A 27,742-nucleotide genomic window follows, 5' to 3' on the forward strand; every position below is an offset into this window, starting at 1 on the left:
GGGCAAAGCAACCTGCATTGTGTTTGAAGGGACCTGCATCTTCAGTGAAGCTCAGAATGTGGCTAACACTAGCTAACTACCTGAAATCACCCCACATTCAGATTGGACCAGCTGGACACACATTTAGAGAGTGCCTACTGTGTGCAGGGTAAGGTACCAGGTCCCTTTTTATTTGGGTTAAGCTCAAACAAGAAAGGAGCTGGATTGGATGTGGGGTGTGTATGTGTGTGTTTGTGCACACGCTTGCAAACACAGGTTTATATGGGTACTAATATTGGATGGAAAATCTGGCTTTTTATTGGTCTATGCTTTTCTTTTTCAGTCTAAATTGGGTATGTCTGTTTTGGCAAGTTGTGGCAGCTCTCTTTTGCTTTTGTCACCCAGAGGCTTCCTTGGACAAAAGGAAAGGAGAGAGGTACACTTGAGGACCCCAGCAGTGAGGAACCCATTCCCCATGCCTAACACAACCCCCTCCCCAGTGGGCCCCTATTCTGGGCTGGCTTCGCTGTTGGCTACTTCAGTGCATCTGGCCCCCCACCCCCCACGTGAAGACCTGAGATTGAGCGTGGGTTTCTGTTCTCCACCAACTCTGCAGCAAGGGCCCTGCCACAGGCGTTGCTTCCTGTCATCTCCTCTTCCTGCTCCCAAGTAGAGGCACCTAAACAGAGATTAGATTTCTGGTTTCAAGGCATATCGAACCAAGCACGCTGAATGAACATGAGTTAGTTAATTAGCTTGGTCTCTCTTCTTTCTGTTCCCTGGTCTGAATGTTCCTTGATGGCAAAGCGACCAGGAGAGAGTTGATTTGCATCTTAAGACCTATGGGTAACACTTCGGGAGTGGGGAGTTTTATTTAGCAACTGCTTGAACTTGTGTATGGGGTCGGGAAGGAGGTGGAGCTGACCCCAATTGGGCTGTCGGAGTGTGGGGTGTGGGTGGTGCCCACTGCCACGCTAACGCCCCGGGCCTCGATGATGGCAGACAGGAGCTGCTGCTGCTGCTGGCGCAGGGTGTCCGCAATGAGCAGGGGCAGGGAATTGAAGGTGGCAGTGAGATGCTCCAGCTTAGACTCCAGGCTACTAATCTGCTTCTCCAGGTCTTCACTCCGATCGTTGAGTTCCGTGATTAAGTCATACATGACATTTTGCATCTGTGTGGAGAGACAGAGCCGAGAGACAGGGAGACGACAGGTCATCACAGAGGAATCTGCAATGGGGAAAATGAAATACCCCCCCACCTTACAGCAGGAGCAACTTCCGCACCAGCTATGTCTGATCTGGCCAAGGAAAGAGAAATCATTTATGTTCCTGGAGATGAGGACACTGAAGTGGGCACATTTTTTTTCTTGTTTCAAAAGTAATGAGTATTAATGATAAACTTTTATTAGAAAACATGCATAAGGGAAAAGAAGCAGTACTTTTTTCTTAAATGGAGTGTCTCTAGACTGTCTTCATTTTCTTACAGAGACCCAACCTCTCAGCTCACATGGCAGCTGGCATCTAATGATTCAAGAGAAGTTGGGGGCGGGGAGGACAATGCAGTACACACAATTAGTAGGCCAGGGTTCGAGTTCAGGGCTGCAGCTCACTAACAATGTGCCCTTTGTCACATAACCTCTCTCAACCTTGGTTTCCTTAAAAAATTGGAGTTAATAGTAACACTTGGTTATGAGCTATTGTGCGTCTCCTCAACCCCCAATTCCAATACAGCAGCCAGAACGCAAAATGTAGTTAACTCCTCAGGCACGGCCGTCAGCCAGAGGCAGCTGCCTGGTCAAGGGGGAGGTATGAAGGCCGGTTCATGCTGCCTCAGTTTGGGATGTCCCTGAAGGGCCATTCCATCTGGCCGAAGTCTTGGTTGACTGTATCACAGTTCTAACCCTCGCCCTGACCCATCCTGCTTCCCTCAGTCCCTGACAGGTATTATCCTGAGGATGCTCCCCAATCACCCTCCTGCACTCCACACCATCTCACAGCATTCCTGGGGGCCCCACCTATGGCCAGTGCTCCTCCCCGAGATGTCCCAGGGCCCGTGTTAGTCTGCAGAGTCCTAGTCTATGTGACAGCCATATTTCTCCCAGCAAACTAACAAATGCCACCCTGGCTCTGTACATCAGACTTGGGAGCAAGATTCCCATGAGTCTCACATTCCCAGATGTTGAGGAAGGAACCTCCTGTGGGCAATGGCAGAGGGCCAGGCTGGTCGTCGTACTGTCGCCCACCCCCTCCTGGAGGTAGTGTGGCTCTTTGGGTTTCTGGTAGTCTGCTAGTGACACCCTGATCTGATTTCACCTGAAATTTCAAGTTACTCCAGGAAGATATGGAAACCAAAGGAATGGGAAATAAGGAGAGAGAAAAAGAGGATGAAAAGGAGGCAAAATATGAGAAGCCAGAGAGGAGAGTGGGGCAGGGGGAATTGAAAACGTAGTGGTGGCCTCCGAGCCGACCACATGCTCCACAAGGACACTTCAGTGGGCGGCACAGGAGGAGTTGGCAGAGAGGGCATGAAGATAGCTTCTCTCCCTTTAGTTCTGCCCCTGCCAGAGCAGACACTGTGTCATGGCTGCCCTTGCAGGAGAGGGTGACTTTAGAAGTGAAAGTACTTCCTTTGTTCATTAACATTCACAGAACCTCCTCAAGGTGCCCATGCTTCCTGGAATGTACAAAATCACAGATTCACTTGACCTCAGGGCCACCCCGATGAGCCCTGCACTCAGAGTCCAGGCCCCTGGGATTTGGCCCAGTGTTGGCACTAGCCAACTGCCCAAACTTGGGATGGGCACTTTGTTCCTTTGGATCTTGGTTTCCTCATCTATATTCATAATTCATAATCAGAACTATCATTTGTAAAACCTTTATAGTTTACAAAGCATTTTCACAGATATTATTTGATTACCTGAGTATCAGATGGTAGGAATTATTTTTATATTTCAGTTGAAGAGATTGGGTAAAGGGCCTCCCCAGCTGTCATTCTATGAGATAGCTATTCAATGTAGAAAATAATATTTGGAGGCCGCATGCCATATTCTTAATCTAGAGAGGACCAAAGGGCAGGGGTGGGAAGGTGGTGAGTCAGGAGGGCTGAGTACAGAGAGAGGAGAGGCGCGGCATTACTGCCTTCCCCTGCTCCGCTGCTTGGTGACAGGATGCCAGGGGGAATGTGGACCAATGTGAAATATGCTGCGTGGCTGCCAGGACCTTGGGTGAATCTCCTGGGAGGAAAAGACAAAGAATGGACGATGTCAGCGTTCACCTCCTCCTCTGATCTCACACCATGTCCCCCACAAGGCTCTATGGAATCTTCTCATAACCCTTCTCCACACACTCCTTCCTTCTGAGTAAGTTGCTCCCCAGGTTATTTATGGCTTAGCTTCCCCATCCGATTCACAAGAGAGTCTTTCCAATTCACTGAGACTGTTGCTTCCCCCAGTCTGCTCTGCTGGGCCCCATCTCTTTGAGAGGTCTTAGGTGGCACTGCAGAATGCAGGCCTGAAAGTCAGGTTTGCCTGATATTCCCAGGGGGAACTTTAGCCACAGGGTGTCCTGCCAGGTGAGAGGTGAGGCAGGACACATGGCTACTCATGGAAGAAACATGTTGGGGCATCTCATGGGGCCATTCCTGAAACTCACAGGGTGGGCCCCTAGCTATGTTTACCCTCCCTGACCTCTTCCCAGCCACAGCATTAGTCTAAGGGTAAATACATGACCCAAATTGGCCAATCATCTGATATCTTGTGAGAATTTGGAATTAAGACCAATAGGAGGACAATTAGTTTTTACCTGTGGCTAAACTATAACCTACTCTCTGGATTGGGAGCCTTCCATAGTCTGCCATGGAGACAAGAGGCAGAGAGAGAGGGAGAGAGAATGAATGAGAATTGAAGCAGCCACATGAACTGAAGGAGAGAAAAGAGATAGCAAGAGAATCCCTCCTGGGTTGTGAGGGCTTCTCAGGTCTGGTGCTCGTCAGTTCCTTCCTGAAGTCTGACCAGATGCCTGCTTTGAGGCCATGCCTGGAATGAGACTCCCTTATATCCTTAGAATACATTCCTCTATTCTTAAACCTAGTTCCAGTGGGTTTCTGATATTGGAACCCAAGAGTATTAACCAACACACCCAAGACCCCAGGGAGTTCTCTCCTGCGTGTCTGCGTTCCATTCATGTCCTCCCCAACCCCAGCCTCTCATGAACCCTATACTCCTCCTGACCACCCTCCTCCAAAGGCACACAGGCCTGCAGGCTTCTCCCCAACTGTGCCAAGCCATTTATTCCCTGATTGAAGTCCTCACAGGCTTAGAAGGCCCTTTCTTTGGCTTGATCCCTGCATTGAACAGGGTGCCTGCACGTGGTCCCACAACCAGTAATTTCTCTGATTGCACCCTCCTTTCAAAGGGTGCTTAATTTGCCTGAGGGAGTTTCTCTCGCTTACCCAGGGAATGTGTTCCATTATGATAATTGACATCTGCTAGAATGTTCTGCCAGCCGGGCCCCGGGCTCTACACTTGATATACAATTTCTATCTAGAGGCAATGAGAAGAGGGGGCTGAGGACAGGGAGGCCTTTTCTTCAAAGGCACCTACCTACTCTCGGCTCTGCAGCAGTGCAGCCTGCGGTTCCTTCACTTCGGTGGTTTGCAAGAGGAGCGTTTCTTTACAGTATTTACAGTACTTCAGTGCCAGAAACACAGAATGACAGTGAATTATCAAGCTTTAAGCCCTAGGGCTCTCAAAGGAGAGCTCTCTTTTTTTGGTATCTTTATGTTCATCATAGGCTACCTGCCTCCTGAGAATTAAAGAAATGCACCCCATCATCTCTAACAATTTGAGTCCAGAAAAACTGGGTTGTATGGACTGGAGGATGCAGGAACATGAATTTCCAGTTATGATGGCAAATAGATCTTCTGGACGTGACCTAGGCAGTCAGCGTGGCTGCCGTCACTGTTTGGTCCTTGTTAGAGTGCCTCACCGCTGTGTAACTGGAGAGCTCATCCCCGGGAGCCCCTCAGTGTACAGCTAATAAAAGAATACACTAAAAAGATTAGTAGGTCAGCTAATTAATTTCAACCAAAGACAAAACTGAGATATTTAACTTAAACAAACGCCAGGTTTTAGAAGACAACAAGACATCCTGGTAGAGTACAAATGTCAAAAACTTGAACCTGGATTATTTTTTAACCAAGGAGGAATTGTTCTCTGCTTTCCTGGTCCTGCACTGCACAGTTTGCACATAGGCAGGTTTTTACAGGTGCACCTGAAACATCCAAATGCCAGTGTCTGAGAACTCTTTAGGATGTCTTCAGATTCTGTCACTCACCTTGGAAAGGTCCACCAGGGTGTTGGCTTGGTCACTCAGCTTCCTCTGCTCCATCTTGACACTCCTCAGTCTGTGGGGAAGAGTTGTAACAAACAGACCTTTCAAGTTCATGTTAAGGTTTAGCCCTACCAGCAGATTCCATAGCACTATCAATTTGTCTGACTTTGGAGCTCAGCATGGGGACCTTGAACATGGGTAGCAACTGACTAGAATCAGCGGCTTTTTTTTTTTTATTCCTCTTCCATAGAAAGCACCAGGCACAGTTTGTTTTGGTTTGAGTTGCAATGCATGGTGTGTGCATGTGTGCGTGTGTGCGTGTGTGTGTGTGTGTTTAGAATGACCCTAATTTTTTACTTTCCATAGCAGGTTTCCCAATGCCTGGCACATGCAGTAAGTGAATAAACAGACAAATTGGGTCCAGTTCACCACCCCAGTGCTTGGTGAGGGGAACAGAATGGATTTCTTCTGTGCCTCTTAAGTATATAGTAAGATACTGATAGAGCTGCAGGGGTCCCACCACTCCTAATCTGGCCATCTGATAGCTGAGCTGCTCTGGCATACTCACTGGTGGATAGCTTGGAGGAACTTCCTCTGGTGTTTCCTGACTTTGGCATGGTCAATCTTCTTTAGCAGCTTTGTGTGTTTGTAGATTAGCCACGTTTCCCGAAGAACATTGGCTGCAGCATTCTTGATCTAAAGAAAAATAAAGTAGGCTGCTATCAGGTTAATTTTCCCAGGTTCACATAATAGTTTTTCATGTTTGCTGCTACAGTCTACCTCATAAGGAAATGATTCTGCGATGATCTATTTTCTTAATCAAAATCACAGAACTCTTAGAAAAGATGATTAAAATTCATCTCTTATTAATTCTGTACTGAACACAGTAGACCAGAGCTTGAGGTTGAGGGGTGTTTCTTTCTTTCTTTCTTAATTAGTTCGGTACTGCCTCTTGACTGCTGTTGCTGATGCTATATTTAGACAGGCTGCATTATCAAGACCTGGAGGCCCAGGGTCCCCTTTGAATAGGTAAATATATGCCATTGCTGCCCTCGCATGCAGAGTTCCACGCTTTACCTGAGATTTCCATTTAGTGCACACGGTACATTCCTCAGATTCATAGACTAAACAGATTTCCTATCAGCTGGAGATTTTTAAAGGCCTCTTTGAGGAAATGTCTTTCCCACTGATTGGAAGTATAGGTATCAACAAGTCCATTGTTTCCTTTCCCAAATGGCCGGAAACATTTATACTGCGATTTTACATGTAAACGTAATTGGCATAAAACTGAAATAGTTTCAAAGCAACGTCTGGAAATCAGTGAAGATATTTAGGTGTGAAACCAGAGCTTCCTCTTTCCCAAGGCTGGCTCCTCTGTGTGCACTGCAGTCACACGCTTCAACATATGACGCTGTCATCTGTTGACATGGAAACCACTGATATCGCCCGGCTCACGATGGAGCTGAGACATATCAATGGCATCCAGATGGCAGGGGACAAAGTTTTAAACTAAACACAGACATCTTCAGCAATTAGTAACAAGAGCAAGAGAAAACATTCTTTATTAAGCACAAGCTAAACAAATTTTGATTAACCATCCCCATTTCTGTCAGCCATGCAAATTGGCACAGGGCCACAGGCCCAGGGCCTGGAAGTAAATAGGCCAGCCTAGTAGAAATCAGGTTACTAGCCAGAAAGGATTTTAATAAAATTGGAGAGTACAGACCTGCTTCTCGAGACTGACATCAACAGATGGGACGTTGTTAAAATACTGAGACGTGTGGGAAGGCTAGGAAACATTGTTTTGCAGGCTAACTTTTGTGTGTGTATGTTTTAAAAATTTATTACTGAGATTGGATTATATTTTTCATTGGCGCTGAAGTGATGTTTTTAAAAGAACAGCTAAGTCTTCTCAGAAATGTCTAAGGGACGTAAATATTGCTTTTTTGTTCAGTAAAAATTCACTGTGAAAATGGTTTTAAATGACTTAATTGCCCACCTCTGATACTTTCTTGCCTGAAAGGAAGCAGGTGGTCATAAGCTGCAGCTGGAGATGGTGGGTGTCCAGGAGAAGGGGAAGGCAGAGGAGAGGGAGGTTTCTAGGACTGTGCTCAAGGAGTGGAACGGACAGCTACTTCCTGGCAAAAGAGGTGGCACGAAAAGGAGGAAGGCTCTCTCTCTGCAAAACACATACTACTGCTGTCCTCTTGCAGGAAGATGGGGCAATTTGACATGTGATGTCTTCAATTTCTCTGGGTGCTTAGCCTCCAAGGAAAGCCCCAGAGAAAGACAGGAGGGAAAACCCTGCCGCAGTATTGACAATGATCAGCGGAGCCCTGGTTACAGAGCTTCCTTTTTGGAATGCAGATAGAGCCACAGAAGATCAAGGCTGCCAGGCCTTTGATGATGGTCTCAGTGTTGGTGTGGAACAAACATTTGAAACCGGAAAGCCTGCAGGTGAATCCCTGTTCTGTCAATGATTAAGCAGTTTAGGAGCAAATGCCTCATTATCTGTAGGATGGGAAAAATAAATCCTTACCTATGAGGCCCAAATGAGGTGAGAGAGATGTGCTGATGGTGTGAAAGCAGCAGCCAATGTTTACCAGGTGCCAGGCAAGGTCTGAGCACTTTACGAGGGTCTGAGTCGGCCCTCATTTAATCCTCACAGCAACCCTATCACGCAGGTACTAATATTATCCCCATTTTACAAATGAAGAAACTGAGATAGCAACCAAGACCATAAGTTATAAATAACAAATTGAGTCAGTGTGGATTGAGTGCTATATAAACTGTAAAGTACCATACGGATATGTTACTCTTCTCTAGCTCAAACACCCCATTTAAAATATGAGGAAACTGCTTCAGAAATGGGATGTGAGGCCAGAATCACACAGCTAGCTAGTCCAAGAAGAGCATAAGGTTTTCATGTGGTCTGAAGAAAAGACCTGACTAGATTTCATCCTTACACACAAAAAATTATTTTCTGTTTTCCAAGATCAGGAAATTGGAAAGGACATGAGAGGATTTTTAAATCATCCTGGCCCTCACTTAGCAACATGACAGAACAGAGAGTCCAGGTCCTGCACTTAACTTCAGCCTAAATATAAGATGCTGAAGTCCCAGCACAGCTGGGCAGCTGAGAGAGGCAGCCACATCATCTTTATGGGCTTGAATGGGAGGCCCCTGCGCATTTGGGAAAGTGATGTTAAATGCAAGCCCTTGTGCTGACTCTGAAATTAACTGCCAGCAAACAGCCTGGCACAAATCTAAGTAGATCAATATCTGCAAGAGAAAAAGAAATAGGCTTTTAACTGCACTGTGCTTTCCCAGGTGGACAGTAAATGCTATTGTGACCAGGATCTCCTTCCAATTCACCTGGATGTTCGCTCTGAGCATTGTTGGGATGGGGAGCAGATGAGGTCATGCACCCCTCCTGGGATCTGCTGAGCCTCTGCAGGGCTTCACTCACCCTTCCCTGACGAGAGCTTCGGTACCCTCTAAGCTCACCTGGTGGGTATGGGCACCAGGGCCAAAAGATGCTCCCAGAGTGCAGGGGTAGGAGGGGGCAGGGCTGGAGATGGAAGCAGCAAACTGGGAAGGACCGCACAAGGTTGGCTATGATTGGATGGGTTCGGGGATGGTTAGGAGAGGATCCTTTGTATGAGGAAGGCCAGCTGCCTCCAAACCATAAGCATATGGGCCGATTGTCTTCTTCACTCCCAAAATTGACTCTTTCACTCTGATTGGATCCAGCAAATCAGTTCTGTGACCTACATATTTTAGTAAGGGCTTTAAGATTAATGGGCCTGGGCAAGAAAGTGGTTCAACTAAGATCTTGCAAATAATAGTGACAGCTAACATTTACTCAGTGCTTACTATATGCCAGGCTCTGTGCTAAACTCTTACGTTTGCATTGTTTTGTTAACCCTCAGAAAAACCTGACAAGTAGATGGGATTATTGGCTCCACCTATTATGAATTCTCTGAGATTCACTTTCCTATTCATTCATTCAAGGAATACTTAATGAGCACCTACTATGGGCCAGACACTGTTGTAGGAAGTGAGAGTACTGCAATGAACAAATCAATAACATTCCTACCATCATGGAATTGACAACCTTGTGGAGGAGACAGTATGCAATTTGTAATCTACAGTCAGGTAATAAGTACTTCGAAGTAAAATAAAGCAGGGTGCAGGCTAGAGAGTGAGGCAGGTGCTATCGATTGGTGAAATGGGACTGTTGTTGATTAAATGAGAACACACTTAAAACGCTTAGAGCCTGGCCTCAGTACGCCTCAATCACGGTAGTTTTATTAATATCCTTCTCCCCCTCTAAGTGCCAGCTCCTTTCCTTATCATCTCCCCAACCCCCAACAAAAGAAAACGTACAGTAGAACACAGATGTCTGTTCCTTAAGCTTTTGGCCATAGTATCCTATGGCAATGGCTTGCTCTGGCCACCTCTTTGCCACTTGGTATTACAGAGGGGCTGTTGGCTGCAGGAGGAATACTCAGGGCAGAGGTATGTGGGGGTTGAAAGGAGCACCCTTCTTGGGCACCCTGTGCCTGCAGCAGCCACAGGGAGCCCTGGGAGGGTAATTCCAAAGGCCCCACTGGTATACCCGCCAGGGAAGAAATTATTAGCATGCCCAGGGAAGAGTGTTCTACCTGGAGGTTGGAGAGGGGAAAGGGAGGAGACCAGGTCAGGCTACAGTGGGTATGACTTAAGTAACTTCAAGGAGTTACACAGATTCAACCTAGACTAACTGAGCATTGATTAACATCTCTGTCAGGAACCCGCAGCCAGCCCTGTCTTCAGACTGAGGCATCCCTTGAGCACAGGATTGGAGAAGGGGGCTGTTCCCTCTTTTCCATCTGCCACGTCCACTCTTCCCTCATCGTCACCCCCACAGGCTTCCTGGGCTGCCCTCCCTGTCATCACCCTGCTGACACCCCCTCTCCTTCTTCCTCCATTTGATTCTACACTCCCTTCTTTGCTTGCCTCACCCAGAGGTCCTCAGTGAACACTTGGAACTGGGGGCTCCACCCCTGTGCTGGCAGGAAATTGGGGAGGGTAGAGAGGAAGAGATGTATTTTTGTGGTTCAAAGTTGGAATTTGAAGCTCTTTCCCCATAGCAACATGGTAATAAATGGTGGGTAATTCTATAATGCTATTCATGTGATGCACAGCTAAACTGATTTTTCTCTCCAGCAGGCCTGGGACGCTAACCACCATGCTGAGTTCCAAGGAACTGACTGCCCTGGAAAACCCATTGGGTTTTGGCTGGAGAGCTGCTTGCTGGATCCTGAATAGGGCCCAGCTAGTTGCACACGGCCGGGGCCCACCCTTGCCCTGCTCTAGGCCTGAGTGTTCCAATCTCAGTTGGATCTGCTCATCACTAAGGATCCTTCCAGCTCAAATGCACAATGTTTCCATGACTGTTGTTAAATCAAAAACTGCACCCAGTTTGTCTGGGACAGAACATTTGTGAGTGATGTAATTTACAATTCTCTTCTGGGGAAAATTAACATTCCTGATAACTGCTCAATTGATTATCTGACAAATTTTGAAGACTTGTTCTGGGAATCTATTCATGGGTCCAACCAGCCTTTGGTCAGCAGTCTAGTGTCCTTTAGCCAGACTTCTTACATCGGGTATGACGATGACTATTGTATTTTCTTATAAAATGCCCCTACTAAATCTTCAAATTAGGCTGCTGAAAAAAATTTTTTTCTAGCAGGATTATGATAAAATTTGACATGTGCTCATAATTAGAAAAGTTTTCTACAGCACTGTTCAGTAGATATTGGGGAGGGGCAACTAAAGGTTTTTGAGCAGAGAGGGATATGCTCAGAGCTAAGTCCTTAGACTCTGAGGAAGCAAAATGCAGGATGACTGGGGTAAAGGAGGTGCATGTGAGGAGAGAAGTTAGCCAGCTGTTATGATGGTGCAAGACTGGGAAGATAGCAGCTAGGAGTATGGTGGGGCAGATGACCTGGAGAGACCAGCAGGTGTGAACAGCCCATGGCAAGGTCAAATCAGGCTCAGAAACTGCTCAACCCCTGTGGAGTCCGGGGCACAGAGGAGTCAGAGGTGGTGCTACGTCTTCGTGCCTGGAGACTAGCAGACCAGGGAGGTCAGGAGAAAGAACTGGTTTAGAGAAGTATGGGTTTGGTTTTGGTCTTAGTCATTGATTTTGTGGGGATGTGCACCTGGATGAGGTATTTGGGGCAAGAAACACTTTCAGCAAGGAGAGATAGTCCTGAACAAGGAGAAAGAGAGATAGTCCTGCGTCAGTCGTGCACACCCATTGTGGTGGCTGGAGGTTTTGCTCACTGTGGTTTGACGTGAAGAGTATGCGTGGTGAAGAGAACAGCTCCAGTCCATGGTACCTCTTCAGCCAAGAGTGTCCATGGCAGCCCACCCTGCCTTTTATAAGGGGAGTGCTCTCTGATGGTAGTTGGTAACCAGAGGTTAAGTATGAGGGCAAGGACCACCTCTTACCCACCTTGATGTCCCCAGAGCACAGGGTGTGGCAACCAGAGAGTGACTTCTGTGATGAATGAGTTTAACTACATAAAACAGAAAGATGGGGACATGGAGCACTGGGTGGCAGAGAAGATGTGACTCTAGTACCTATTTTACAGTCTCTCTATGTGTCATTTACTTATGTATTACCTAGTAGCCCAGTGGTTAGCAGTGTTATAATTATAGAATGACAATGGCAGTGACGCCGCAAAGTCAGTGTGGGAAGATCGGATCACATTAAATACAGAAGTGACATTGCCACCGGGGTTGACAAGTTATACAAGCGAAAGAAGACAAGCCACAGAATTCAGGATAACCAGAAACTGAGTTCCTACCCTGTGCTATCAAACCCCCTTCCCTCCCACAAACAGATAAATAAAAATAGTGCTGGCTCTAATGGTAAAGGCTGGGCAGAAGCCTTTATAGCAAGACAGGCACGATGAGGAAACACTGGGACAATTGGAGTATTTTTATGCTTAATAGGCTGCAATTCCTTTTTTTTTCTTTTTTCACTTAGGTACTTGAAGAATTAAGGTGGTATATACTTGTAAGAGATTGCTTTTAACTGTTAAATCTATTATTGTCCACTCCTGAGAGGTTTGCAGTTATGCCACACTCAGCTTCTTCCACATTAGATCTTTCTCCAAGAATTCACTGAGATCTTATAAATAGACTGAGCTTGGCATTTCTTTGACCCACGAGCCTCTCCAGCTGGAAATGAAGGGCCATTTGGAGAGGACAGAGGATAGACCAGGCATCCCCAGGGGAAGAAAGGTGGGCTTCTCTTGTGAGCAGATAAAAGTTAGCTCAAACCAGAGTAGGCCAAGGACACAGCCAGTTGCATTTCAATCAAGGTTATGTAAAAGAACCTTTGGAAGTCCCAGACCTGCCAGCTTTGAAAATCTTCTCTCTGTAAGAACCATCCCTTTTGTGTTGTTTATTTCTCTGGGAAAAGATATTAGATATTAAAGGGACGTTTCAGCAGATGTAAGTATTCTCAGAAAAGCTAGATGTTATTTGATTAAAAAGGTATCTTGCACTCGTGGGTGAGCAATAAATATTTGCTGATTTGATTTTCAGTCCTACTTCTCAAAAAGTAAGTGGACTTGAGGAGGATTTTAGAGAATTATTTTTGAAAGATTGAAATTAGTAATCACAATCTCATCTCCTACAATTATATTGTAGAAAAAAAATGTTTATTTTCCTGGCATATAAGGGCACTGGCTTTCTCGGCTTTTTTTTCCTCTAATGTCTGATTTACTGGGTGAAAAATGGAGAGGACAAAGGACTAACATCAAATACAAAGTACATACTTGTTTTAAAAAAGCAAACCAGCATAACCAGAGAGACTGTTAATGTCTGTGCTCTTGATAAACAGCTTTGGAGAAGGTTTTGGAGGAAGAAATCTCTCTCTCCTCACTCCTGCCTGTAGTTTCAACTCAGTGAAACATCACCAAGTTGTTTCAGGATCATAGACACAAGTCTGTTTGCATTTAGGTGTTGCAATAACTTTAGTGATTTCCTCAATACCAAGCGTGACTTCCGCATGCATATTTGAGGGGGCTAAAGAACAGTGACCAAGGTACAAGATCCCATGTGACACCTGCAGGCCTTGCCATGGGACAACCTCCAGTCACTGATATCATGAGGCTACAGATCATGTTTTCTTCTGTACAGCTGGGAGCTCGGGCCATGATGTGCCACATTCGTCTGTATGTCAACAACACAAGAATATTTGTCTGTACCGTTCCTTTTAACATCTGGAGGCTCTTTAAAAGAATCCAATAAATGTAATCAAAGACCAAACAATCAAACACCATAAATAATTCTGCCGAGAAATTGGAGAGGCCTTGGCAACTGCACATTCTCCCACTGCCTTCGCGCTAGGAGCTTGCAGCGCTCTGTCATCCTCTCTCTCTCTTTTTGTTCTCCCTTCCTGCCTTTGTCTCTATTTCTAACACATTTTTTTCTGCACTGAAACATTAATCACTGAATATTTTCTCTAGCTTTCAAAAATCCAAATCAAAATGTGGTTGCTTATGAATCCCTGAACCCACTTTAGTCCAAAATGAGGAAGACTTACTATGGAGGCCAAGGCCCCAGCACAGGGTTTTGGTTTTCTCAGCTCAGAAAAAGGAGAGTCTTGTAGGAAATCATATTACTGACCTTTGTTCAGCCTGCAGTTCTAAAGAATTTTCCATAAAAGCTGTCATTAAATAAACAGCTCCTGCCTTGCTCATTTGGCCTGCTGTTATCCTGGAAGGCTCATTCTGTCTCTTTTAAATGGGCCTTTTCTTTGACAATTCAGTGGGGTGTCAGACTTTTAGCAGCTAAATGATCTGCCTATTCCTGCATATTTCCAGTTTCTCATCCTTCTTAACCACTTTCATAAGAGTATAAGAAACATTATCTGAAAAACGGAGAGGAAAATTGGATGATGATGTTTTGATGAACAATATTATTTAAGAATGTGGGCTCTACTGGAATGATTGTTTTAAATTATTCTTTTTAAGGATTAGATTTAGATACATTTCCAATATACTTTTAAGATTCTCTACTGTCCTTCCTAATGAGAAGCATGAAAATATTTGAGCATAAACAAAAATGCTGCCTCAAGCTGGGTAATTTATTTGGTACCATTAGGCAAGGGGGCGAGTTATACCATTGCATACTATTGATTTAATTATCAGAATAATTATTTGGTTGACTGAACCATGCACAGTGATTTAATAGAAGACAGGAACGTTGTGCCCATTTCGTGGAGGCTGTTTGCCTGTGTCTGGGGTTCTCTCAGCACTCTATTTAAAGATGTGGCACTGACCCATACCATGTGACTATTTTCTTTCTGACTGGCTTCTGCTTTAGTCTTAAGTCCCCCTTTAAGATGCGGATGCATGACATCTTACCCGTTTGGTGAGCTGAGTGTCCATCATGAAGTTGTGAACGTGCTTCTCTGCTTTGGTGAGTTCCAGCTTTCGGGCCACCACGGCCACCACCAGGGCAGTGCAGCCCGCACCCTATGGGGGGACACCAAAAGGACCAGAGAGGAGACATCATCAAGAGGCAAGGCAAAAAATTCAACGTGCTCTGTGCACATCCTGGGCCCTGATGTCCCCACCCACGAGGGGATCTGCAGTGCCTCTTGGCTTGTGCTCTATAGCTGAGCTCTGAGAGACTGTCTTCACAGAGATAGCCAGTCCATAATGGAGCAGAATCCTGGCTGGAGCTGAGGCTTTGGGGAAATTAAACAACGGATATCGCCAGGTCACCTGACAGGCTGTGCAAGGCAGCAGAAGACAGAGAGTCCAGCACACACAGGCCCTGTCTCCCTCATGCATGTCCCAACCCCACTGGACCAGTGGGCACAGGAGGAAAAAAGGCTATGCATCAACTGGTGTATAGATGGGACACCTGCCAGTGGTTGAGAGTTTTCTTGAAAATAATCTAATGAAGAGGCAATATATTTCCCCCAAAGATTGCTTCCCAGAAGGAACACTGGCTGGCATGAACATGTGCACTCAATGACTGTGTTTGTTGCACAGCTGGGTCTTTGTACCTGAAGGTCTAGGCTATGACTCAGCACCAGAATCAGTTCTTTCTTGCTTTCATCAGGAGGCTCATGAATTCACCATCATGCAGAGATTTTAAAGATGATAACACTTCTGCCTAAAACCAGGATTTTGAGTGAACCCGCAGAAGACCCTTGGGGTTTTCCAGAATAGTTTTCCTAGTCTGCTCAGGTAGGTCCATTCCAGAGAGCCCAGGGGAAGGTGCATAAAGAAGCAGGATTGCATCGAGTCTCAAGAATGGCAGGACTCACTTTCTCTCCTGTCTGGGAAATGAGCAGGGAAAGGAAAGTGGTACATTCCAACATTCTCCCAATGGACTTTTAAAACCTCTTTACTGTGCTTCTCGGATGGCCTGTGAGCACTGGGGCAAGAGAGAAACCCTTTCCTCTGCAGATTCTCCTGTCCTTGCTGACAGTGGACTCTCCACAGAGACCATCACCCTCTTCCTGTTGACTGGGCTCTGGACCACACTGACTGCCACTCATGGAAACAGATGATGAACTTGTGAAAGCCAACAGTCTGATCCTCCAGGTGCTAAACACTAATTCTAGTCGCCACAGAGCCCAGTTTAGCAGTTTGAGGTCCTGGGATTGAAGGAATCCATCAATAACGTTTTTGACTCATCAGGTGTTACAGAATGTGTGAGAAACAGAAAAGAACAGGAATGCATTTGGGTAGTTTGTTTCCCTACTCTCTCCTTCATAATCTCTTTCTCTCTTTTCTCACAGGCTGACCAAGGCTAGCCTATGTGAGTTTCAGTATGGTTGAAGTTGACAACACTTTCCCCTAGATTTTCACAAGGGTTCCCATTAAAGCAATCTAGTGTTTCTTGGTACATTTGGTCAGCCACCCATGTCTAGCACAACAAGTGAACAGAACTGAGTCTGTGAACTTTCCTTTTCTGACCTCATTTTCCTCTCTTGTTCAGGGATGGCTGTGTTTTCTTGGCATCTGTGACTTGCTAGAGACTCTGTACCCAATTTTCAAAGGATATGGACAGTTGGACAGCCTGGTCTATAGCTATAATCAATTTAGCCAGGTCTTTAAGCAAAAAATAGCTTAAAAGAAGCGGTCCTAGAGGGAAGATGTGTGCTCCCTTTTGCCTCAACCAGACCGAGTATCATCCCTGCCCTTTATATGGAGTTCCAAAACACTTTGGGCTGAAAGCCAAAAGGAGGGACATATCACAGTGTCAAAAATGGAACATCAGATGGAGAGGGTTCTCCCCAGGCTCCATTCTCCCTCATCTCCCTGGGTCAAGAGAAAACTCAACTTAATTCATCCCTGAAAGCTGGGGGTACAATAAGCCTGAAGAGGGAGTCTCCCTGCACCATCCCACTTTGGGAATATAATCAAAACAATCATCCATCATCCCGAATTTCCAGGGGCTAGAGGGACTGCTCCACAGTTCTTGTCATGGCCCACAGTCTATCTGATTGAGAGCAGGGGGCTTCTAAATAGAAGCTAAGTGTTTTACCTAAGGAACCACCTATCTTATATGACTAAGATAAATTTCTGTGTGGAGGCAGGAGGGTGAACTAGATGACATTTCCCAATTTCTTTGAACTTAAAGATGTCAGTACTCCCGTATGGCTATTTCTCTGGAGGATGCTGTGTTCTTAATCCTGAATTCCAACTAAATAGATAGGAGTGGATGCTCTCCACTTTATTTTTCTTTTAGATAATCCATTAGATGGAACTAGGGAGGTCGTCAAAAATGAAGCCTCACCTGGTCACTTCCATTAAGAGGCAACCTTGTAAATAAAGATGGAGTCAGATATCAGCAAACTTCAGAAAGTGCTGAAATCTAATTACTGGTCCTCCCCAGAATGTACATGTGTATGTGGGGGAGGGAGGTAGGGCAGAGACAAGGGAGGAGGGTGCAGGGAGAGAGGGAGGTGGAGCAGAGAAGGAAAGTGGGAACAAGTTGTGCTGCATCCTAAACAACAAGGGTCAGAAGAAGGAAAGAGAAGAGGAGGGAGCTGAGGAATGGGAAAAAAAGGATGGACCAATGGGAGTGAGAGGAAGGAAGGAAGCACAAGGAGCCTAAGACTTGAGTCAAATGCTAATGGTCAGTTTTGGCTCCTTAGAGGGAATAAAGGAAGTACCATGAGGTCCCACCTACCTGCCCTGTTGTGTCCATCTTTAAGTGGCGTGAGGATCACCTATCACCTGTTTTCCTTCACTCTGATGAACTCATCAGTCTGATGGGCCCTGCCAGCAGCCTGGGAGTGTGCATGTGACGTGGCAGTGATGCAGGCTGGTTTTGAGACAAATTGCCAAGGACCTGGCTGATTGTGGTGTGTGGGAGCTCATGCTGTCCTAGTGTGGAATCTTAGAAATGCAATCTTAGTGGGCAGAGGGGGCGTGTGATGAGAGGACGCAGTGAGACAGCACAGGGTAAAGCAGCTGCTGGTCTGACTTCCATGGGGTCAGACTGGGGAACAGATTCATGACTCAGCCTTTTGCCTTCAGATGTGCCAAGCCCTGAATCACAGATGACACCAACTGCACTCCCTGGGTCTGCTCTGCCCATCTCTTATTTCCATGGGGAAGGGGTTGGAGGCATGTCTACCCCTGGTGAGTTCGAACTTTCCAAGTTCGAAGTTTACCTGAATGAGCAGGGAGCACAGAGTGAGCAGAGAAAAGGTGGCTGGGACAGAGTGAACATGCCTAACTCATCTACAGATTTGTCCCAAATCTGGACCGAGACCCCTCCACACTAGTCCTCCCACTTCTTGCTTCCAAGAAACATTTTCCAGCTGGAAAACCTTAGAAGCTGGAAAACAAGTATCCCAAGGGAAAAGTATGAGGTGTTCTTAACTAAAGAAGCATAAAATAAAATAAAACATAAATGAAAGTGACAAATGGAGGAGGGAAGCCTGGAGCACTTACAGTTGGAATCTGTTTCTGCAACAGATTCCATGTAACAACTAAAATAACATCAACTGGTTTGAAACCAAGGTGTTTCGGGAGAAGCTCATCTTCTAAAACTGACATTAAGCAGATGTCTTGCTGAGCCCTCTTTTTGCCTCCTCCCCAAATGACTTGATTTGTGCTGCCTTTCACTTCTCCATCACTTTCCTTTTGCAGTTCAAAGAGGCATCTCTCATGAGGCCATTGGGGAGAAGCTCAGTGTCCCAACAGACATCCTGGAAACTTTTGTCTATTTGTCCATAAGTCAGGAAGGGTCCACAGAGCGAGTCTTGCTTTAGAAAGTGGCTATATTGAAACAAAGTAACTGCCAAGCAGACTTGGGGGCTCCAAGGGTCTTCCAGAGATGCCTATGGAACCAAAGGTCCAGCAAGGGCACATCTTTAAATTTCGTTGTCATTTTCAGTTCTGGACATTAAATATTGACAGCTTTCTCTCTACTCAATTGTAACTGTTATCATGAAAATTCTTTATGGAAAGATGCTGGACTTTGATATATCTGCTACTATAGGTGAAATATATCTCAAACACACCAGGTCTGTGCCAGCAACATCAAGTTGTTCAGACAAGTATATACCCTACTTAATGTTTGATAATTACACCATTACTGGGATTGCCAAGAGAAAACAATGATTAAGACTATTTACAGCCCACAAACACAAATCCTTCCTTTCCCTTTGCAAGCAGGCCCTGCCTTGGCCTTCATGGTGTCCATGGTAACCAAACAGGAAGCCCTACCTTTAGTAAAGGCACTTGCAGTAATAATTGGGAGATATGCATAGTGTTGTGAGGTTGGAAGGAGCTGGGAAGGCTCCTCAGCAGTGCAAAATCCTTGAAAGGAGTGACTCAGCTAGAAAAGTCACATTTGTTAGAAAAATGCTACCAGGGTTCCTCACTGTGGCTGACCCCAGAGTGAGGCAGCTGACTTTAATTTGTGTAAAAATACTGACAAGGAACAGAGGAAACCTCCCTGTTCCTGTGTATAGAAAGGTATGTATTTATGCAGCAGGGTTTTGTGCAAAAAGAGCAGATGAAAGGCGTGTGCTGTATTTTTAATACGGAAGGTGGATATCGGTTCCTCCTCATCTGTTTGTTCTTTCCGCTTTGATCACACCCCAATCCACAAGGAGCAAAACACTCCCTTCCAAGGGGCGCTGTAGACCCAGGCAGCAAAATAGGGTGCTGGAGACCAAGCAGTCTGCTGAAGACCACACCCCAAGGAGAAGCAGGAATGGGGGTAAAGGGGTCCTGCCTATTCCACGCAGGTTTGTCAGAGGGGGAGCCAGGAGCTGCGGAGTTGAGGAACCAGGGAAACAGTGGGTCGATCTGGGGCCACTTCTTGGATGGGGCACAGCTCTGTGCTGAGAGGGAGAATGGCTGGTATTTAAAAATAACAGGCTCCCAGCAGGGCCCCTCCACCTATTGGCAGTCTGGCTCTGCGCAGCCCTGGCTGGGAGCTGGTTCTGAGGCACAAAGCCCACGCCCCAGGAGCGGCTCTAAGAAGGAAAGCTCTGGCCTTCAGGTGGCATTTCAATCCTTGCTGAGAGGAAGAATCTTTCCCTGGTTTCCTGGTGACAGTTGGAGCTGTGCCAGAAAGACTCCTACTAAACAATGGGAGGTGTTTGTTCTACAGCCTTACATTTACCCATGATATATCCCAGCCTCGGTGCTAAGCCTTTTGTCATTAACTGCTGTTTCAGGACCTGCCTGCTAATGTGGGCCTGCCCTGGATTTGAGTCAGAGAGGGGCAGGGCTGTGTCCAGTGGTGAAACAGCAGCCCTTGCCCCCTCCTGCTCACTGGGCCAACTGCCTCTGGCCTCCTCTGCTCTGAGTGGCGGGTGAGACTGGCTACCTTGTCCACCAAGATCAGCCCCAGGAGGCCAACAGGCTGAGTGGGATGGGGGCAGGGCAGTCCCAGCCTGGGTGAGGAGTTAACTCGGAGCTGCAAGGAGAGCCTCAGACCTCCCTTCCCACTGCAGAACAGAGTCATTTCTCTTTCAGAAAGAGGGTCTTTCATTTCTCCCAGCAGCAATAGGGGTGATGAATGAGATCTGAAGGAGCACGCAGAGAAGGATTTTCCCAGAAGCATGCTGGGGGTGCAGAGAGAGGGCTGCACTGGGGGAGGGCTGCAAGGCCCAGCCATGGAGATCCAGAGCCATGCTACCCCAACACTACCCAGGCTTAGACGTGTGCTTTCCTCTTCAAGCCTCAGTTTCCTCTTCTGAAAAGAGGGCCCATGCCACTCTGATGCTGTTCTAGGACTCTAGGACAAATCAAAGAGCAGTGGCTGCCTGACCTGGACCCAAAGCACAGCAAGGCAAGGGAGCACCTCACCAACTTACAAATGAGGAGCTGTTGAGCTTGGGGACACTGAGGACACCACCAACACTGACTGCATGTGTGGCTGCTCAACATTTACAAAGCACTTAAACAGAAATCATTTTATTTCATTCGTACCATAAGCCCGTGAGGAGGGCAGGGCAGGTCTTCCATCTCCACTTTATACTAGAGAATTCTGAGGTTCAACAGGCTAAAGGCCTTGCCCAGGTCTAAACTGAGCGGAAATCAGATCCCGCTTCTGATTCTGACCCCATGTCCCTCCCGTGAGCAGTGCTATGACAGCCGTGTGATGGGCAGAAGAGGTGGGGGCAGCAGTGGCCAATCCAATCCAGGACACAGGTCCCTTAAGGCTGGTTCAGTGCCTTTTCCCTGGACCCCATCTCTGAGGGTTCCAGCTAAACTTTATCAGAAATGGTGCCAAGGTCTGTGGGACCCAGCTGTCAGGAAGGAGGACAATAAACTGCAAGCTCTGATGCTCCCTGGAGGTTGGCAAACTGGGCAGCTGGGCAGTGGTGGGGTGGGGAGCAGAGGGTCAGGCTGACAACCAGCTTTGCACAGCCCATTTGGTGATGGGCATTGCAGGGTTGGTGAATAGACCATTAACTGTCAGGAACCAGGACTCTATTCCTATCGTAGAAAAGTAAGCTGAAAAATGAGAAACCATTGCAGATTTCACATCTGCCTTTTTATGTGTGGGGGGACGTGCATGCAGGTCTGTTAACTAGCAGCTGCCCCTGCACCCCAGCTAGCAAGGCCCCTCTCTGCTTGCAGTAAAGGATTTTGCTCTTTGCAACATTTTCAGGGTAGGGTGATGGACAGAGGCAGGTACTCACCATGATGCCAGTGAGAAGACAGACACCTTTCCCACAGTATGTGTGGGGCACCATATCCCCATAACCAATGGAAAGGAATGTGATGGAGATGAGCCACATGGCACCCAGAAAGTTACTAGTTACATCCTGCTGGTCATGGTACCTGCCAAGGGGAAGATAGGAGTTAGTCAAGGGTACTGCCATTCCCAGGAGTAAAGGCTGTGGACAAACCTAGAGGGGAAGGAAATGAGATATTTTACCAAGGAGGAGACAGTAGTGATGGTGGCACACACACTGAAGGCCACCCAGGTCCTGTCTGCAGCTCCCTGCCACCCCAGCCCCCACGAGCTTGGTCCCAGAGGTAAAATGCTTTGTCATGGTTTGCACCATATTGTAGACACTTTTTAGTGTTGGTAGTATAGCTTTGGATGAAATCATGCAGTAATAAAATTTAAAATTTCCCTTCCAAGACAACAGTCTAAATGTATGTGGATGTGATTAATCTGAAATCACAAGCTTCTGAATGTGAAAAATGTCAAAAAAAATCACCAAACACATTTAGTGATTTCTTCCAAGAAAGTTGATCCCCAAGATTGGCATCTCCTGGGTGTCTGGAGGGAGACTACAGCAGCCAGGGCTCTCTTGGAGCTGTCTCTAGGGGAGGCCCTGGGGTGTCCACTGAGGCATGGCCTCCCCTTCTGAGCTGGGCAGGGGCTTGTGGGTGCCCCACCCTGGGAGGAACCAGCTGGAAAGACATCACCACCATTCCCTCTGCCAGATGCCCGCCCATTTCACCCCATGCCTTTCCTCCCTCCCTTTATCCCCAAACACTAAGACCCACTGCATGCCAGCCTCTGTGCCAAGAACTGAAATACAAAAATGAGCATGATACAGCTCTGCCCTCAGGGGTTCTCAGCCTGGGAGAGGGGCTCGCTGAGGATGCAGTTATTTGCAGAGGGTGCAATAGGTGGGTGGACGAGGTGCCTTGGGGAGAGGAGAGGGTAATGACCTTGACCAAGACACAGGAGGGTTAGTTAGAGAAGGTGCCTGCTGTGGTTTGAACGAGTCCATTCCAAAATTCAGGTGTTGAACATTAATGGCCAATGGCATGGTATTAAGAGGCGGGGCCTTTAAGAGGTGATTAGGCCAGAAGGGATCCTCCCCTTATGAATGGATTAAGGCCCTTATAAAAGGCAGTGTTGGCTCTCTTGCCCTTCCTTGCCATGTGAGGACACAGCATTCCTCCCTTTTGCAGGATGCAGCAACAAGGTGCCATCTTGGAAGCAGAGAGCAGACCTCACCAGACACCAATCCTGCTGGTGCCCTAATCTTAGACTTCCCAGCCTCCAGCACTGTGAGGAAATAAATTTCTTATGAATTACCCAGTCTGTGCTATTCTGTTATAGCAGCACAGACTGAGACAGCACCACAAAGGAGCTGTCCTTGAGTTTTCCAGGCAGGCCCATGGGAAAGACCCTCACGAAAGCCCAGGGCTGGACACAAAGTGCAGCAGGTAGCCTGGATTCACCCCTGGTGAAGGGGATGCTTTTTCACAATGTTTTCTAACAGGATCAGCTTGAACGACAGAATGGACTCTGCATTTAATCCTGTAGGAACATCACTCTTTGGTAAAACCTCCCTCCTGGTCAGCCACTTGGAGGCCACCAGATGGGGAAGTTGAGATGGGCCAGGGAGACCAAACCAATTTGGTTGCATAGAGCAGAAAGCCATTTAGGAACCTTAATCCACAGAATTTAGTTACCAGCGAGGCTTACATGAATGAATTAATGCACATGAGGTGCTTGGGAAAGGTCTGACGCAAGGAGGCCCTCAGGCTACTATCACCAGTGTCCCCCATACCCCCACAGGCTCTGGTGCCCAGCGAGTGATCAGCAAAAGCTGCTTTTCCTCCCCATAACCCCCTAGGTGAGGTGTGCAGGGAAGGCTGCAGGTACAGGTGCAGCTGGAAATGAGCTTGGAAGAAGACAGAAGCTCTGGTAGTTAGAAAGGAGGGGGAGCATCTAATCGGGGAACACCAAGAACACAGTATGATGGGTACCATTTATTGAGCACCTACTGTGTGATTGGCACTTTGTATACAAACACTCAAATTCTCATGACATCCTTTATTTTATAAGAGAGCAACTGGAAGCACAGAGATGTTGAGTGACTTGCCCAAGGACACACAGGAAGTAACTTAAGCAAAGCCCACATGCCTTTTGCTGCTCCACTCAGCATGGAGAGGCAGAAGTGACTGGCTGTGTCTTGGGAAATGATGAGGAAGTTTTAGTGAGAGGAGGGCACCTGGACTCCAGTAGTAGGCGATGAGGTGGCTTCGGAGACCAGGGGTCTGATTTTGGAGGGCCTGGAATTCCAGGATAAGAAGTTTGGTTTTGGTCCTAGAAGCCTTGGAAGCAATTCTAGGTTCCTGAGCAGAGGAACAATACGCTAACATGGCTTGCTGGGAAAAATGGTCCACAGATGGTGAGCAGGATATTTGAAATGCTGGAACACAGGGGCGGGGTGGCTGGGTGAGAAGCAGGTGTGCAAAGCTAGGAGAGAGATGGTAGGTGGCATCTTTTATCACCCACCTGAGCCTGGTCCTAGCAGGTCCCAGCAAGCATGTCAACGGTGGGCTGTCCAGCCCCAGCTTGAGTCCTCAACCAGCAATCGGGGGGGTGGCATTAGCCTTTCGTAGCTGTCTGCACATGGGCAGGGGTGCCTGGTACTTCTGGGGCACATGAATAGACATACCCTCTCACAGCTCTACTGGGAGGGTGGGCTCAGCTACCCTTCCTAACCTGCCTCACTTACTCCCCAGCAATGCTCTGCTGCTGCCCTGAGGGCCCCCAGCTGGCTGCTTCCAGCGGGCCTCCCTTCCCCAGGGCTGGGTCTGTGTTTGCTCCTCTGACTATCTTTGAGGAGCAGAGGCTGGTGGTGCCCAGCTCTGACCCCCAGATTGAGTCTGCCCCTGCCCCTGCCACAGCTGCACTCCCCGTCCTGCAAAGTCTGCCCTGCCAAGCCCTGAGGCCGATGTGCTCCCCTCCACTCCCACATGCTGCTCTCTGGCTGGGAGGAACGTGGCAACCTTGGCCTTCAGGCTGCACTGAGGTGGTGGTGGAATATAAGACTTCAGAGTCTGTGAAAAAGCGAGACTGATGGAGGCGAGGAGGGGCACAGAAGGGAGAAGACTTAAAGGCAGTGCCACACCATAAGCCAGCAACACACAAGCGACTGTAGTAGAGTCAGAGCCGGGGTCATCAGTTTATCAAAAAAACATGTCCTGGAGGAAAAACGCTTGGGTGAGGTCTGAGGACGATGAGGAGGGGAGGTTTAGCAGTGAGGAGGCGAGCCAGTGGGCTTGGGCGCGCTTGCCTGGGTTCGAGCCCAGCTCCACTGTGAGTAGCTCCATTGCTGTGGGCAAGTGACTTAACCTCTCTGTGACTCAGTTTCCTTACCTGCTGATGAGAAGTTCAAGTAAAACCCACAAGTAACAGTAGCACAGTGCTTGGCCCAGAGTAAGCGCTCACTAAATGTCAGCAATTATCATTGTTGTTGAGAGTGGGCAGGAGTTGTCAGTCTGGGAAACAATATGCGGACAAACACAGGAACGTGGATTTACAAGTGCAGTAGGGAGAGGGTTTCAACAGGGGAGTGATGTGTTCATGAAGATGCCTTGAAGTTGAGGCTGGAGAACTATTTGATGCAGGGACAAAAGAAATCTACTGTAAGCTCTAGGATAAAAAGGGATATGAGATATTTGGCATCTGAGAATGATTATTCTAGCAGCTATATGCAACTGATTAAAGAAGTCAGGCCCCAGGCAGAGAACTGCTAGAAGGTTTGCAGGTGCCCAAGGAGAAGCAATGGAGGGCCTGGAATGCCAAACCATGAGGTTAGGATTTAAATTGTAGCCCATATACTGTGTACATCACTGGTTTTGCTGTGCACATGGGTCTCTCCACAGTCCTCCTTTCCTTACAAACCTTGAGGCTTAAACTAGTATTCTCTGGCTGCTCGGCTGCCATCAGGATCATGGACCATCCTGCTCATATGGGGGTGGACTCAGAGGTAAAGAGATTAGAGATCAAAGTGGAATTATGTATAAAGCATCAGATAATGTGTTTTTTACATTGATGTCTGTTTACTGCCTTTTAAAAATTTTTTTTGTAAATTCCCTTTATGTTCTCGTGGGTTTCTTTTTTATTCACCATATAAAATCCCATTGGTGCTAACTGTGTGTGCTGAGGAGAGGAGAAGCAGATCTTGAGAATATCATTCATTCTTTGTTTATCAAACTTCTGTGATCTCTCCTCTGGCGGGGGCTCTAGAAGATGCTGAGATGAACCGGACATGCACCCTGCTCTGCAGCGCCTGGAGCATCGTCATGGAGATAAGACATGCATGCAACTCACCAAGCAGGAAGTGATGAGCGAGAAAGCCGGGCTGGTGACTCAGGACTGTGGGAGTAGAGAGGAGGGAGAAAACGTTTCTAGACCTATTCACAATTTTAGAGTGGTTTACACATGTCACAAATTCACGTACTAATCTCGTGCTATTTTTTGCAATAGAGACTTTTTTCATGTTTTTCTTTAAGGGCTGAGAAGGAAAAGATGTAGTTTCTCTTTGAGCTCAAAGGTAGTTATTATAGTTATTAATTTGTCCTTCAGGGTGTGAACTGTGTAGTTTTTTTCCCCCACTTCTTAATATTGTGAAATAAATGAGGGATACAAAAGACTGACTGGGCAAAGATTGTAGATTAAACACATGTCTACTTTTGCTTCCTTGAGTCCCTTACAACTGAAAGTTTTTAGTTCCCTACTTTTAAAAATAAGCAGGTAACGAGGAATCCCCAGATATCTGAGGAAAGTCTCTAACATTAAAGACACATACCAAATAAGTCAATTAAATAAAGAAAAAGACTCTGGATCAAATACAGACCGTTCACAGAAAAGAACTCTTGAAAAAAAAAATCCTATAACTAATGTTGAGGGACATTAAATAAGATATTGGACCCATGAGACAAAAATGGAATGCTATACAAAGGAAGCCTCCCTAGGAGGGCTGGAAGATAAATTGAGGAAGTCTCCCCAAAGTCAGAAAAAGACATAGAGAATGAAAGTGAAGAGAAAATATGAGAAAATGAGTGAATCAGTCTGCCAATTCAAATAGTAGTAGTTCTAGAAAGAAAAAAACTGGGGGAAAAAAGAGGAAAAGAAGGAGGGGAAAGAGAAAGGAGAGAAGTAATTATTAAAGAAATCATTCGAAAAATTTCCCAGAACTGAATAGCATGAGTTTCTAAATCAAAGGCCCACTGTCCCCAGCACAGTGGATGAAAATAGACTCACATGGCGCATGACTGTCAACTTTCAGAACACCAGGAGGAAAGGAGGAAATCCTATAGAGCTTCCAGGGTAGGGGGTGGGGACGTCAAACACAAAGAATCATAAATTAGAATGACTTTGGACTATTTCACAGCAATCGCAGAAGCTAGAAGGCCATGGAATAAAGCCTTCAACATTCTGGAGGAAAATTATTTCCAAATCAGAATTCCAAACCAGAGAGACTGGATTTCTGAACCAGTCAAAGTATTAGTCTGAGGGTAGAATGAGGACATTTTCAGATGTGCAAGGTTCTCAGATGTTTGCCTCCCATGCACCCTTTCTCAGGAAGCCACAGGAGAGTGTGGTTCACCAAAACAAAGGAGTAAACCCAGAAGGGGGAAGGCAAGGGATCGAGGCCATGAGATCGATGGAGGAGAGAGAAGGCTCAGGGCGCTGGTGCAGGGAGACTCTGGGAGGATAGCCACGCACCGGGCGCGGAGGGCAATCAGTCCAGGAAGGAGCAGGTCAGAAGGCTCTGGGACACATTTCCCAGAAGACAAAATTGATAGAAAACCTGATGTGTGGGCCGGCCCAGTGGCGCACTGGATAGTGCGCCGCTTAGGAGGCGCGGCGGCGCTGCCGCCCGAGGGTTCGGATCCCACATACAGACCGGCTCCCGCTCGCTGGCTGAGCGAGGCGTGGGAGCAACACCGAGGTTTGCGGTCCCGTTGCCGGTCCCTGGTCCGGTGCGGGGGCAACACTGAGGGTTGCGATCCGTTGCCGGACACGGAACAAAAAGACAAAAAAGACAAAAAAAAAAAAAAAAGAAGAGCCCACATAGTGTCTGAGGAGCATTTAATGAGGACTTGAAAATAGTATCTTAATTGTTTACTGTAATTTGCAGGTTGGAAATCTTGACAAAACCT

General features: G+C 46.9%; 1 protein-coding gene across 2 annotated transcripts in view; it reads right to left on the reverse strand.

The window, feature by feature from the left end:
* Positions 1-186: 186 nt before the first annotated feature.
* KCNN3 (potassium intermediate/small conductance calcium-activated channel, subfamily N, member 3) overlaps positions 187-27,742 on the reverse strand; it is a 151,801-nt gene continuing 124,245 nt past the window's right edge. Inside the window, exons 4-9 of one of the 2 annotated variants that reach the window (XM_008592586.1) lie at positions 25,908-25,952; positions 21,514-21,655; positions 14,744-14,854; positions 5,878-6,005; positions 5,313-5,382; positions 187-1,150 (exon numbers count right to left, since the gene is read on the reverse strand). In XM_008592586.1, coding sequence (XP_008590808.1) covers positions 854-1,150; positions 5,313-5,382; positions 5,878-6,005; positions 14,744-14,854; positions 21,514-21,655; positions 25,908-25,952 — 793 coding nt within the window. In that variant the 3' untranslated portion in view covers positions 187-853. The remainder of the gene's footprint in view (positions 1,151-5,312; positions 5,383-5,877; positions 6,006-14,743; positions 14,855-21,513; positions 21,656-25,907; positions 25,953-27,742) is intronic. The other variant, XM_008592590.1, reaches the window with a different exon arrangement.

The sequence above is a fragment of the Galeopterus variegatus genome, unplaced genomic scaffold (assembly GCF_000696425.1).
Source record: "Galeopterus variegatus unplaced genomic scaffold, G_variegatus-3.0.2 Scaffold154, whole genome shotgun sequence".
Taxonomy (NCBI): domain Eukaryota; kingdom Metazoa; phylum Chordata; class Mammalia; order Dermoptera; family Cynocephalidae; genus Galeopterus; species Galeopterus variegatus.